This window comes from Syngnathus scovelli, chromosome 19 (genome assembly GCF_024217435.2).
Source record: "Syngnathus scovelli strain Florida chromosome 19, RoL_Ssco_1.2, whole genome shotgun sequence".
Classification (NCBI taxonomy): domain Eukaryota; kingdom Metazoa; phylum Chordata; class Actinopteri; order Syngnathiformes; family Syngnathidae; genus Syngnathus; species Syngnathus scovelli.
In genome coordinates this window covers 74,319-88,089 of record NC_090865.1, presented here as the reverse complement: position 1 = coordinate 88,089, position 13,771 = coordinate 74,319, and the positions used below count along the sequence as shown (strand labels likewise).

The 13,771-nt window shown below is 48.1% G+C and overlaps 2 protein-coding genes and 1 non-coding gene across 4 annotated transcripts; 2 read left to right on the top strand and 1 right to left on the bottom strand.

Annotated features, from left to right (window-relative positions):
• Nucleotides 1-5,964: 5,964 nt before the first annotated feature.
• c1galt1a (core 1 synthase, glycoprotein-N-acetylgalactosamine 3-beta-galactosyltransferase 1a) lies at nucleotides 5,965-8,339 on the top strand. 2 transcript variants are annotated; one of them, XM_049750443.2, is made up of 3 exons: nucleotides 5,965-6,076; nucleotides 7,275-7,936; nucleotides 8,008-8,339. In XM_049750443.2, the coding sequence occupies exons 1-3, from the start codon at nucleotides 6,064-6,066 to the stop codon at nucleotides 8,170-8,172; spliced, it is 840 nt and encodes a 279-aa protein (XP_049606400.1). In that variant the 5' UTR covers nucleotides 5,965-6,063; the 3' UTR covers nucleotides 8,173-8,339. The 2 variants fall into 2 exon arrangements, with proteins under 2 accessions (XP_049606400.1, XP_049606399.1); XM_049750442.2 differs by lacking the exon at nucleotides 5,965-6,076 and adding an exon at nucleotides 6,242-6,746.
• A 1,046-nt stretch (nucleotides 8,340-9,385) lies between these two features.
• Nucleotides 9,386-12,212, top strand: oxsm (3-oxoacyl-ACP synthase, mitochondrial). The gene is made up of 2 exons (XM_049750441.2): nucleotides 9,386-11,549; nucleotides 11,764-12,212. The coding sequence occupies exons 1-2, from the start codon at nucleotides 10,570-10,572 to the stop codon at nucleotides 12,164-12,166; spliced, it is 1,383 nt and encodes a 460-aa protein (XP_049606398.1). The 5' UTR covers nucleotides 9,386-10,569; the 3' UTR covers nucleotides 12,167-12,212.
• On the bottom strand, nucleotides 12,213-13,667 carry LOC125986662 (uncharacterized). The gene is made up of 2 exons (XR_011085799.1): nucleotides 13,094-13,667; nucleotides 12,213-12,951 (listed from the first exon to the last, which is right to left on the bottom strand). It is a non-coding gene; the product is annotated as an uncharacterized protein (transcript).
• Nucleotides 13,668-13,771: the final 104 nt, after the last annotated feature.

Here is a 13,771-nt window from a genome sequence, read left to right as displayed (position 1 = left end):
GGTAAGCATATGATCTTAATATTGTGTGTCTATGATGCCCTCGTTTTCATAGCATTAGCATGGGTCTTTCTGCTGATTTTAGCACTGTGCGCTCTGTTTTCACTTGTGGATGTATTTTCAGTGGTTGTATCCGATGAATTGCATCGAAAGGGTTAAATGCATTCGTTAGCTTCTTGCTAACGTTAGCATTAGCTGACTGCTTCGCTCGACTGCAGTGCTGGTGTTCATTGATATTCGAGGGGCTATATTTTCTTACGTCTTATGTGTGGTTGGATGGACACGTCTGCTGCTGTTGACATGTTTTAACCCAAACGTTTGCGGCGCAGGTAAACGCTACCTCCGCTAAATAAATAAATAAATAAATAAATAAATAAATAAAAACTACGAACGTGTCCGACGGAAAGGGAGGCGGTGCCGGCCGAGGCGTTTTTGTATTTAAAGTGACCGCACCAAAAGTGCTTGCTCTGACCGCTCCTCGGGCCTTGCGATACTATGATGATGAGGAATTCCGACAAAAGACTTGCTCTTCCACTTTATACTGAAGGCGTAAAATGTAAAAAAAAAAAAAAAGCAGGATTTCTAACCATGATATTTCAGTGCCACTGACTATATGTAAACATAGCCACATGGGTTCAGTTGGCACTCGGCAACGGTGCGAATCTGAGTGTAAATGGTCTGTGATTGACAGAAAATCAGTTGATGTTTTAATGTAGGTACCATATGGATAAAGTGTTTTTCAAACATTCTGCTTTTGTAACTGGAAGCAAATTTAGGTCGACCCTCTCAAATGAAAGGTGTAATTACTAAGAGTGCCACTCATTTGCATCAGAAAAGCATTTTTCAAGAGTAGTGTGTTCAGGATGAATAGATGGCCACGGCACTATGGAAGTTCAATGTGCGCGTAACTCAGTGAGTGCTCAAGTGGCTGGCTTTATTCCATCAACAATGGCTTTGTATTATTTACCTATGTGCTAAGCAAATGTTTAATCTGCGAGGATCTGTACTCACCAATCTGATGATTAATAAAACATGGCATTAGCGATGCCATGCTTTCAGTATTTCCCGCTTTGTTTGAAAACGATGGTTTCGTCAAACTATTTTCGATTCACTTGGAATTGAGAAAAATGAAGAACGTACACCAGACAGCCCGGGAGATGCTTGTGATTAGCACGTCTGATTTGCAACGAAAGGCTCTTTTTGAATCTTGGCCAATGTACGTTATATTATTACCAGGCCACCAGTCGGCCGGCCGATGGGCTGGCCAGCTGGGGTGCGCTGCGTCGAGCTTCGCCCTTGACGCATTATTGAAAAAGGCGCGTTCCAGCTTCATAGTGTCATTTACCAAGTGCAAGTGAACTTTACTTCACATGGTGAGGCTAAATGAATCGTTTTGGGCTTAACCGCGTGTTGGCTCTTTGCTCAATTGAATCAGTGTCTGTGCTTTTCCCACTGCGTGCTTTGATTTGATCAATAATGAGGCATTTTATTTCTGTACCAATAATATCGTGCACTCGCAGCAAAATGGAATGAAGAAATTGACCCCCACGTGAATCCCTAGATATTTGATTTGCGACATCCCAAGGTGCAGGGGAGTCAAATGGAAAATGGGTTTGGTTTTGTTCCTGGCTGTCTCGGATCAAATTTCCCCCCCGGTAGCCTCACTGTACGTACGTATATATGATTTAACATCGGAGCAGAAGGCGAGCGAGATTTCCTGACCACAGATGGCAAAATCGACTCCCATTTCCAAGGCTTTCCATCTCGCTCTGTCACACCAAGCGCCTAGCTGCATGTCGTCGCTCGCCGCAGCCATAGGCTTCCTCTGCTTGTGACCGCTGTAGGTGTGCTCTGGAAACTGATATCTATTCAGACAGTAGCATCCAACTAACCTTTACTGACACAAAGCGGTGGTCTTGGCAATGTGATTGCTGGTTAAAGTAAGGGGGGGGGGGGGGGGGCGTAGCGTAGCGTGCTTTAACACTGAGCAAAAAAAGACATTTGACCCCAATCATCGTTCATTGAGCGGAAGAAAAAGCCTGAAAAGATGCATGAACTTTTGAACATTGCTGCCAAGGGTTATGTTAAGTAAATCAGTACGGGGATTGAAAAGACACCTCTATTGAAGTTGCAATGCCCTAAAAGTACAATTTATTCCCTCACAGAATTAGGACACTTTTATGTGGGCATCTATCCCAATGATAGAGGGCAAGGAAAAGCTCAAATTGCACAAATCCGCTTTTGGTTGGGTCATGAAATAACAGCAGCAGCTCCGTTGAAAGAATATCAAAAAGGATTTGCAGCCCCTGCATTGAGTAGACAAGTTTCATTTGGACCTAAGCATCTCTAGGCAATTAGAAATCTTTAAAGGGATCCATCATCTGGCTGGCTGGCTGTCGTGGTCCCTTTTTCACTCACCATGTAAGAGTTCTTTATTGTCCCCATGGGGCAAGAAAAGGACGGGCAACGTAGGATTGCGTATTGAAGAGAGCCGCCGCGGCGGCGGCCTCCGTTTGAACATAGACAATGAAGCAAATAGGCTGAAGCACAAACAATTGAAAGGACAACAAAGTAGCCAGTGGGAGGGCGGCTCAAAGCACCATTCACTTTCACACGTGCGGAACAAATGACCAAGCGCAATGTTTGTCATAGTCTTTGAAAAGAACCAGTGCGTAATCAAACATCACTTGACTTCAGCACCAACCACCCACCCACCCACATCTCTGTGGACCAAAGCGCTTCTTACGTCCGACCGACATCAGCACCGAGGCTGAAAAGAAGCGCACTGCTATCTTTTGTGCCTTGACCAGAGCAGAGCAGAGCAGAGCGGATCTCTGTGTATTTTCTGAGATCTCACAAGTGCGTCAGTAATAGCCACTCTCTAATGGCTGCGAAAAACATCAAGTACTTTTTAAAAACAGCAGTAATTGAATATAATAACATGTTCTTCTTGTAAAAGCCTCGTCGTTGTCACAATCAACCAGAACTTGTTTTGTAATTGAAGAAGCAGACTTGAATATATTAGGACAATGACAGAGTTTGTAGCACTTTTGCTGTCATTTACCACTTGATGCAAATGTTCTCTCCACAAGAGTTTTTGTGTGTCTGCTGAAAATGCCAGTGCGCATGCTAAGTCAACCAAGTCCAAAATTGTGTTTAAGAGCTTTGGTCCAGATCAGAGCACTAAAAGCGTGACTGGATCTTTGCTGCATGTTACAATCAAAATGGGGACAGTGTATACAACTCGGGGGGGGGGAAGCAAGATACCATAAATGGCGGGGTCTTAATAGCTCTTTTGACCATTTGTACTTTTTTGGCAATATTTGGGATGACGTCAGTTGAAGTCGCAAGGCACCACCGCTGTGCTGTATGTCAGCCATGGTAGGGCTGGCTGTAAAATATTGACCCCAGCCAGCCATCCAGCCAGCCATCCAGCCAGCCATCCAGCCAGCCATCCAGCTAGCCATCCAGCCAGCCATCCAGCCATCCAGCCATCCAGCCATCCATCCAGCCATCCAGCCATCCAGCCATCCATCCAGCCAGCCAGCCAGCCAGCCAGCCAGCCAGCCAGCCAGCCAGCCAGCCAGCCAGCCAGCCAGCCAGCCAGCCAGCCAGCCAGCCAGCCAGCCAGCCAGCCAGCCAGCCAGCCAGCCAGCCAGCCAGCCAGCCAGCCAGCCAGCCAGCCAGCCAGCCAGCCAGCCAGCCAGCCAGCCAGCCAGCCAGCCAGCCAGCCAGCCAGCCAGCCAGCCAGCCAGCCAGCCAGCCAGCCAGCCAGCCAGCCAGCCAGCCAGCCAGCCAGCCAGCCAGCCAGCCAGCCAGCCAGCCAGCCAGCCAGCCAGCCAGCCAGCCAGCCAGCCAGCCAGCCAGCCAGCCAGCCAGCCAGCGTTTGTGGATGCAAAGGACTCCCTTGCCTGCCTCTGCATCATCTTTCCTCCCCCCACAAATCTGATGGAGTGTTCTCTTTTTTGTTGGTATACGTCATCAATTGGATGATGATGCAATTTAGCCATTTATGCTTCAATCCGATAGATGTGAGCCGCCCCCTACTCTGCTGCTAGGTCTAATTCCAATCTGAGGGCACGTCATTCTTTACCATTGCATTTCTGTTTCTGCTGTCTTGACCTGAACCGAAAAAAAGTCCAGTTGCGTCACTTAAAGCGTGCAGCGTCTGTCATCCAGCCTAAGAACGGCGCTAATGAGCCATATAGCCTTGACGCTTGCTTGGTCCAGCACGTCATGCATTTTACCCAGGACGAGAATTCTTGTTTGAGGCTGACCTTAAATAGATTCCTCTAACATGTTGCCACATTTGAAGCGATTCCAAGATGACAGCTAGGCCTTTTATTAGCGCGCTCACAATGACAGCGAGAGCTGTGCCCAACGTTTGCCATCAATCCATAGCAAGTCAATAAATGCACATCGCACATAGTATATTGCTATTTTCAATTGTTTGTCCAAATAACATGGTATGCTATTTTCAGTTGTTTGTCCAAATAACATGGTTGTGCCTCTCAAAGATTCCTTTGGACACCTAACTTGTTTTGATTCCATTATTGCGCTTGCAGCTAGCTCCTTTACGATCCCGGATTAAGAAAAGATCCCTCTCTGTCAGCAGGTTCCAAAAGCAGACAATCAAAAGCAAGGAATGAATTCCCCCACGGCTTCTCAACCCGTGACACCATTGCAATGGACTTACTTCATTAGAGCGATTGGCGATTTTCCATCCATCAGCAGGATGTGAAAAGGGGCCTTCCTTCCTTCCTTCCTTCCTTCCTTCCCCATTGTGTCATAAAAGCGCTTCTATTGGCAGCGGGACGGATAGCTCGTCAATAAACGCAAATGGACACTCGCAGCCTAAAGTATGGCGTTCCTATGGAATGGACATGAAAGCTCTAATCTGGTCACACGGCACCTCCGCTGAGCTCGCCATTGTTTATTTGGCCGTCCAAACGTTTATTGCAAAGCTGACCGCCGCACTTAACATCGCTGCATCTCCAGAAAAATAATTTGTATTCTTTCTTTCTTTCTTTCTTTCTTTCTTTCTTTCTTTCTTTCTTTCTTTCTTTCTTTCTTTCTTTCTTTCTTTCTTTCTTTCACCTCCCATTCACCCAATGATAATGCTTAAGTGACATGTTAGATGGTTCATTTAAAAAAACAAAAATCCCAATTCTTTTTGCCTATGCCAGCGTGTCTAACTGAAGTCGATCAAAACATTCCCTATTTTGATCTTCTTTTATTGGAGAAACATATTCAAGTGGTGCTTTATGATTGTGTTGCCTCAACAATTGAGCCAGCCAGCGCATGCTTCCTTCAGTGGAATGAAAAGAAGCTTTTCTTTCTCACTAATGACATCACATCAGGCTCAAGGACACTTTGAGAGGATAGATAGGCAAGTGAAGCAGCAGCAGACGTGTGACGTGAGTCATGCTGTTTTACCACCATAAATTCATTCAATGCAACTGTGTCCTTTATTGACAGCAGCTCCAAATGATGGAGAACAATTAGACATCCGAAATGCTATGGAAGGAGATTAGGTCTTTTTTTTTAAAACTTTTTTTTTATCTTCCAAATATCTGTCACTAGATTTCAATGACTATGTTGACTAAAATAGATAACGTTTTGACCGGGGTGGAGTTTATTTGACAGAAATTTCTCCTATACCTATTTTTGTGCAGCTAAAGAAGGAGCTTTTCTGTAGCAGCTCTGCCACCTTGTGGCCTTTGCAGTGGACAACGCTGACCTGATTTCAGCAGATGCTGGCTGAAGGTGAGTGAGTGAGTGAGTGAGTGAGTGAGTGAGTGAGTGAGTGAGTGAGTGAGTGAGTGAGTGAGTGAGTGAGTGAGTGAGTGAGTGAGTGAGTGAGGCAGGCAGTGAGGCAGTGAGTAAATGAGGCAGTGAGTGAGTGAGGCAGTGAGTGAGTGAGGCATTGAGTGAGTGAGGCAGTGAGTGAGGCAGTTAGTAATTTCTCCTATACCTATTTTTGTGCAGCTAAAGAAGGAGCTTTTCTGTAGCAGCTCTGCCACCTTGTGGCCTTTGCAGTGGACAACGCTGACCTGATTTCAGCAGATGCTGGCTGAAGGTGAGTGAGTGAGTGAGTGAGTGAGTGAGTGAGTGAGTGAGTGAGTGAGTGAGTGAGTGAGTGAGTGAGTGAGTGAGTGAGTGAGTGAGGGAGGGAGTGAGTGAGTGAGGAGTGAGTGAGTGAGTGAGTGAGGCAGTGAGTGAGTGAGGCAGTGAGTGAGTGAGGCAGTGAGTGAGTGAGTGAGGCAGTGAGTGAGTGAGGCAGTGAGTGAGTGAGTGACACTCCTGAACCAACGCTGGTTATGACAGAAAATGACATGGCCACTCGCATTGGCAGAGGATGTTTTCCCTTGCCATAGAAGAAATGAAGAAAGTTTGTGAAATGATTTAACGCCGCCATAGGGAGGAGCAGCTGAAAGTTGTGTCAATAAGGGGCAAAGTGGCTTAGGGTTGACCGTACGTTGGCAGCAGATGGGAGGGAGGGAGTGAGGGAGGCCGGCCGGCCGGCCGGCTGGCACACGGAAGCTCAACTAAACACCCGGTCAAAAGGCAAGAGCACCGTTTGTGCACCTGCCCGCTTGGTTGAGGAAGCGCTAACAGAATGAAATTCAGGTCCCGTTCAATCTTCTTCACCGGACTGATGATTGGATTTACGTCCCTGCGCTATTTCTCCCACTCAAATTGGCCTCCCAAGAGCCATACACAAGATGCTTGGCAAGGAGATCAACAAGGTAGGTGGACATTTTCCAAATGTTTGTTTGCAGTTGGAAAAGGAACACTTGACACTGCTTTGGCTTGTGTGTTTCTTTAGAAAAGATTCTTTTGTCTTTCGAGAGTAAATAGACTTGTGTGTGTGTGGGGGGGGGGGGGGGGGGGGAGGGAGGGAGGTAGGCCCGCCCGGAGGCCCACCCAAAACTGGCCCTTCATTGTTACTCTGTGGCCTCGCCCAGAAGTTTGATATCTTTTTTTTTTTTTTTTTGCCACTTTGACACGGATGCCATTTTCCTGGAACTCCTGACAAAATTGTTGTGGACGAAGGCACCGAACCCTCGGTCGCGCCTGATGCTGCTGCGTCATCACGGTGCACTCCAGTCACTGGGGTAGAAAAGCGCTATACATTGATTGAAAAAGGCCACTTAGCGTTAATTCCGATTGGAACGGACGGCCACTTTTTATTCTTCGAACGATGACTCCACGTAGTAACAATGTCCTTGTTTGGTTGTATGCAGTACATGCATGATACTACGTTTTCCATCTAGGCGTCAACCTGAGTCGGACAAGAAATTCTGGGCAAACCAGCCGTATCTTGTGTTGGATCATGACCGGGCCCAAGACCATGGAGTCCCGGACCAAGCACGTTAAGGAAACGTGGGCAAAGCGCTGCCACGTGGTCTTGTACATGAGCTCTGTCCAGAGCGACTTCCCCACCGTGAAACTCAACGTCAGCGAGGGACGAGAAAACCTGTACCGGAAGACCGTCGGCGCCTTTGAGTACATCTACGGGCGGCACCTGGACAACGCCGAATGGTTCTTGAAAGCCGACGACGACACCTACGTGATTGTGGAGAATCTCCTCTACATGTTGTCCGCTCTGGATCCCGAGAAGCCTTTCTACCTGGGAAGAAGGTTTAAACCTTTTCTCCGCCAAGGCTATATGAGCGGCGGCGCCGGCTACGTCCTCAGCAAGGAAGCCCTGAGAAGATATATCCGAGGTTTCAGGACAGGGGCGTGCGGCCACTTCTCTTCCACCGAGGACGTGGCTCTGGGCAAGTGTATGGAGACCATGAAGGTGGCGCCGCTGGATACCAGAGACGTGAAAGCCCGGCAAACCTTCCATCCTTTCCCTCCAGAGCTTCACTTGGTCAGACAGTTCCAAAAGACCCCTTGGTACCTGGCTTATGAGCACTACCCTCCCGTTCAAGTAAGAAGACCAGACACCGACTTGCGTGCTACCGATGCATCGAATTGAATTGTGACTTTCTTCTCCTCCAGGGTCCAGGCTGCTGTTCCGATTTCGCCGTGTCCTTTCACTACATTTACGCTGTTCGACTCTATGCTCTGGAGTACCTGGCGTACCATCTACGGCCGTACGGATACAAATACAGATTTATTGCCAGGGAGCATAAATATTGGAACCAAAGCACAAGCCAATTGTGAAACATGCCGTGTATTTGTTTCTGCCAACCACCTCTGATTTCTTCATTTTGCATTCGGTGAGTTCTGCTTTGACACAATTGTTACTTGCTGTCTTGTCATTTCCATTCGTCTGCTACGTGGAAAGAATTTGACAATAAAGCAGACTTTGCCGATTGGTGCTTCTCAAAGTGGAGTGGAGTGGAGTGGAGTGGAGTGGAGTGGACGTGCCGCTGAGGCCGGGGTCCGCTTGCCGTTGCCGTAAGATGGACTCGTACGCAATGGATCTCGTCCGTAGGTGCACGGTTGCTGGCGATAACAATCGGCAAACAAAGCAGGTGAGAGAGAAGTCGCAGAGAAAAGGTTGCCGGCCGGGCTGGGCTTTGGAATGGAAAAAGGTGAATCGAGCGTTTTGCTACGTGGCATTTCATAGACATTCTTCCCGCTACCTTTCCATCTTTGACATCAAAAATTGACTTCTTATTCCTCTTATCTTACTTGCACCTTACTTGCTTAAGGAACGACGGCGAGGCTAGGGAGCAAAGTGATGCAGGCAAAAGACACATTATGAGAGCGGGGCAATTGTCCTCGGGTGTGTCTCTGGATCCTGCTTTCCAGCTGTTCCTAACAACGGGTGAGGCTATTCAAACATCACGCAATCCTGTGTGAGCATTTTATTTGATTCACCCCCCATCTTTGATAACCATCTTTTCCTGCAAGCGCTAGCTTATTTAAGTTAAAGTTGAAGTCCCAATAATCGTCACATACATATCTGGGTGTGGTGAAATTCGTCCTCTGCATTGAACCCATCCCTGTGTGATTTTGATCCATCCGCTGGGGGAGAGGGGAGCAGTGAGCAGCAGCGGTGCCGCGCTCGGGAACCATTTGGTGATCTAACCCCCCCAATTCCAACCTTTAATGCTGAGTGCCAAGCAGGGAGGCAATGGGTCCCATTTTTATAGTCTTTGGTATGACCCGGCCGGCCGGGGGGTTGAACCCACAACCTTCCAGGCTCAGGGCGGACACTCTACCACTAGGCCCACCGAGCTGTGAAGGGTGTGCCATTTTCAACTTGCTTCCAGTGACACAAACTTCATTGTTTCCTCAACACAAGGACCATACCAAACGGTGTCATCGAGCAACCAAATGAAGATAAGGGGAGGATCATTGGTAACTTCCATCCGTTCCATTGAGATCCAAGTCGTTTCAACAAGTATAACTGCAGTGCACTGGACCTTGCTGGTGAAAGTAAATGACGTGCACATTTTCTCAATTAAGGCATAAACATTTGACATGATTTTCTCTTTTTAAGAATTATGAGGGCAATTATGATTGGCCATAGATGGCTTTGATCAAAAATACCCATCACACACTTTTCCAATTGATGATGATTGGTCACTGATGGATCGGAACGTCCTTACTTTTCAATTCTTTCCTTTTTAATGTTGTTACCTACTGGAGTTAAATAACCGGCCAATAACTGCTGAAATCATCGATTTGACACCACATTTAGGAACATTTCATATTTTTTTAATGAGCCATATAATTGGTTCGTCCACGCGTGAATATTATTTTTATGATTAACCAATCTAATGTGTTAAAAAAGAGCTTTTTCCTCTCTTTAAAAATGACATTTCAATGGTTGAACAACATGCTGTTTTTTAGGTCTCCTGAAAAATGATGATTTTGGAGGTGTAAGGTTTCTGCCAAGTATACGACATGGCAAAGCTGTGGCCAAATTCTCAGGCTACGTCCTCAGAAGACCGGTTTTCGGCCGGGTTTCAGGCTACATGACGTCATTTCCGGAGTGACTCGATGGCTAAATGCCGATGATTATTTTTTTCTGTCTGCACTTTTTCATAGCTTGAACTCACGGCCCGTCTCCATAGAAAGCGGACCATCAGATTATAGGGGTTGGTTGCCGAAGGCTGCGTGAATTTGCACTCGTCCGGCCGGAAATGCCGCCCGCCATGTTGTGCGTTCAAGGGCGCAACCTTCGAAGTGGCTTTGGAGGACGCAGCCCGCGAATTTGGACACAGCGAGGGAGCGTGTGCATTTGCCCACAGCTAGCAAACATGTGAATTTGGACACAGTCGAGGACACCGGCGGTGCGGTGCGGTGCGGTCTGGTGCGGTGCGGTGCGGTGCGGTCTGGTCGCGTCGAAATCGACGTCACGTCGCCGCCATATTGCGCTGCCCAGCCAGCCATTCGGCCCTACCTGGCCAAATTCGCCACGGCCGGACCAAGCCTTCCAACTGGCGCTAGGGGGACGCAGCCTGTGAATTTGGACACAGCCAGCCAGCAAGCAGATGTGGTTGTCCCGACACCGGCATTTTTGATGTGTAGCGTTACAAAACTCAGCTTTCAGCACTACTTTCTTACTTTGTCAGCTAGTGTGGATTTACGAACTACAGGAGTATAATGTTTTTGTCCCGAACGTATTGGGCGAAACAAAGACCGAGTGGAAGGATCCTATTTGAAAGAAATCCCTCCACTTGCCCGAGCCAACAGTCTTTCAGGTGGTACAGCCCCGGAAGACGGAGAAGGGTTGTTATTACTGGCATTGGTATAGTGTGCCCTCTGGGCACAGGGACGGCTTTACCCTGGAACAACATTATTAAGGGCCAGAGTGGAATTGTGGCTCTTTGCTCGGAGGAATACCGAACAATTCCCTGCAAAGTAGCAGCGTTGGTACCCAGAGGAAATGCAGAAGGTCAGTTTAATGAGCAAATGTTTGCATCTCGCGGCGAGCTCCGTAGCATGTCACCAGCCACTGTGATGGCACTTGGAGCTGCTCAGCTTGCCCTGGACGACTCGGGATGGTACCCCGAAACCACAGAGGACCAACTCGCCACTGGTGTCAATGTTGGCATGGGCATGGTGTCGCTGGATGAAATAGTGTCCACCTCTGCTGCTTTCCACCAAAAGGGCTACAAGAAAATGAGTCCTTTCTTTGTGCCTCGTATTCTTGTTAACATGGCTGCTGGCCATATCAGTATCAAGCACCATCTTAAGGGTCCTAACCACGCTGTGTCCACAGCATGCACCACCGGCGCGCACGCCATTGGGGATGCCGCACGGTTTATTGCCCACGGCGATGCGGTTGCTATGGTTACGGGTGGGACGGAATCCTGCGTGGGACCTCTGTCAATAGCTGGCTTTGCAAGAGCACGTGCTCTTGCCACCAAGTGGAATGAGTGTCCTAAACTAGCTTCAAGACCCTTTCATCCAGAGAGAGATGGCTTTGTGATGGGTGAGGGATCAGCTGTGCTCCTGCTGGAAGAACTGGAGCACGCATTGAAACGTGGAGCCACAATGTACGCAGAGGTGCTAGGATACGGACTCTCGGGAGATGCCAGCCACATTACCACACCTGCTGCAGATGGCGATGGGGCATTTAGGTAAGCAGACGTTCATGTTTTTTTTTTTTTAATCGTTATTATTTTCCCGATAGTGGCGGCCAGCGACTAGGAGGCTGTTGGCTCGGGGTGGTCCCCGTAGGGCTTCTCATAGATCAAGTCATTTAATCATATAGTCATTCAATGTTTGACTTTTGTCATGTTTTCAATTCAGAAAAAAAAAAGGCCCGATTGTAACTGCAGGATAACTTCACAGATGCATGTCGGCTGCCATCAAAGATGCTGGCATCTCACCGGGAGACGTGTCTTACGTGAACGCCCACGCCACCTCCACGCTTTTGGGTGACGCAGCGGAAAATGCTGCCATCAAGAGGCTCTTTCGTCAAAGTGCAGGAGCTCTGGCCGTGTCCTCCGTCAAAGGAGCCACCGGACATCTGCTTGGGGCTGCCGGAGCGTTGGAGACGGCAATCACCGCTCTGGCTTGCTACCATGGCGTCTTGCCCCCGACCCTCAATCTAGACCGCACCCAACCAGAATTTAACCTCAATTACGTTCCATGCGTGGCGCAGCCATGGCAGACTTCAGGCAGAAGAGTGGCCCTTTCAAACTCGTTTGGCTTTGGAGGAACCAATGCCACGCTGTGTATTGCCAACATCTAAACATGTTTTGACATTTTAAGCGTCAATAAATGTGCAGAAATACAAATACTGGTCACCCATTTACTATTTTATTTAGGAGGGAATGGGGGTGTGAAACAGAGCGGAATGGTATCTCTACCATAATAAGCATATCCGAGAAAGAGGACAGTGTAGCCCGTGAAGCTAAAGGTGCCTTGTGTTGCCGGAATACAAACTCTGCTCCAGGCGAGGGAGGACCGACAGGGGTTTGACCGACTTATTCCACCTCGGGTACTCGTGAGCGAAGGGCGGCTATGGCCATGTTCATGCCAGAACACGACGGTTACAGGTCTTGGCACAGTGAGGACAAGGAGTTGACCAACTTCTACTGGAGACACATATTTCCACTTTGATCACCTCCAGCTTGGCTCCCCCTATTCCATCGACAAGTGCCAGATCTTCCACTTTCTTATATCCGCCAATGCAGTTGCGGTAGCCGACGATATTCCGAGCGACGGTGCGGTTAACGCCTGGAAGAGTCATGAGTTCCTCCTCAGTGGCCGTGTTGATGTCGACACGGTCCTGGTTCATCAGCATGCTTCCAAAGTTATGCGCGGTGCTGAATTTGGGCTTGCCATTGGTGAAATCAGTGCGGTCTTTGTGGGGGATGGAGCGGTGGCAACCCAGACTCCCACCCTGGTTCATCAGAATGCTTCCAAAGTTACACGCCGTGCTCAATTTGTGCTTACCGTTGCTGAAATCAGTGGGGTCTTTGGGGATGGAGCGGTGGCAACCCAGACTCCCACCCATGACACGAGGTCAGCAGACTAGGCAGAGAGCCACGGGACAGAACAAACAAAGAAAAACACCACAAAATAAGTCACTTGCCTAAATACATGGTTAATAGCGATGCACTTTGTAGCTTCTATGTTTTTTGTTTTGCTCTTTACAACTGCTGATTTTACTTACAAATATTGCAACTACAGAGCAGCCAGAAGCTAGTTCCTAACTATGCTTCATAAGAGTGGACCTTTGCAAACGTGGCCTTTTATAATGCAACTGTGGAGCTCCACACTAAACTTTGTCCCCTGAAAAAGCTGGATTAGACAGGCCAGAGGTTAGCCTCTACAAATACTGATGTGACAACGCCAGTTGCCAGCTACCTTTGGACCTAGCGTGTTGAGTTTGGAGGGATATTGTTGTGTCACGTCGAAGAAACGATATGGGTACCGAAGCTGCAAAGCCAATAATAAATGTTTCTATTCAACGCAGTTTACACGTTCAACGGGAGTAGGCAGTACTGCACAGGTACTTAGCCCACGTTTTTTTATGTAGTACTGCGACACTATTAATTTATTCACGAAAAAAAAAAAGGATCCGAAAACAAACAAGCGATCTTCTCGCTTCTCATGTCGCTCCCATCATAAACGAAGGCGCACCACTGCGCAGGCAATATTAACGTATTTTGACTTAGTGTATATGCCGTAGTTAGCGATTCAAGATGGCGACCTTCCGCGCATGCGTACTTTAGATCACGCTGGGCTCACAGATCGTGGCTTGACAGAGGTCACATATCACGTCTAACTCCGAACCAATTGGGGGCGGTAATGCTACCAAACGTTGTTTTCCAACCACATGAAGAGAAGA

Bases quoted from the DNA above. Each gene is read 5' to 3' on its own strand.
- c1galt1a (XM_049750442.2), top strand. From the start codon at position 6,617: ATGAAATTCAGGTCCCGTTCAATCTTCTTCACCGGACTGATGATTGGA. The intron at 6,747-7,274 runs GTAGGTGGACAT...TTTTCCATCTAG, and splicing joins TTGGCAAGGAGATCAACAAG to GCGTCAACCTGAGTCGGACA. The intron at 7,937-8,007 runs GTAAGAAGACCA...CTTCTCCTCCAG, and splicing joins AGCACTACCCTCCCGTTCAA to GGTCCAGGCTGCTGTTCCGA.
- oxsm (XM_049750441.2), top strand. From the start codon at position 10,570: ATGTTTTTGTCCCGAACGTATTGGGCGAAACAAAGACCGAGTGGAAGG. The intron at 11,550-11,763 runs GTAAGCAGACGT...ATAACTTCACAG, and splicing joins GATGGCGATGGGGCATTTAG to ATGCATGTCGGCTGCCATCA.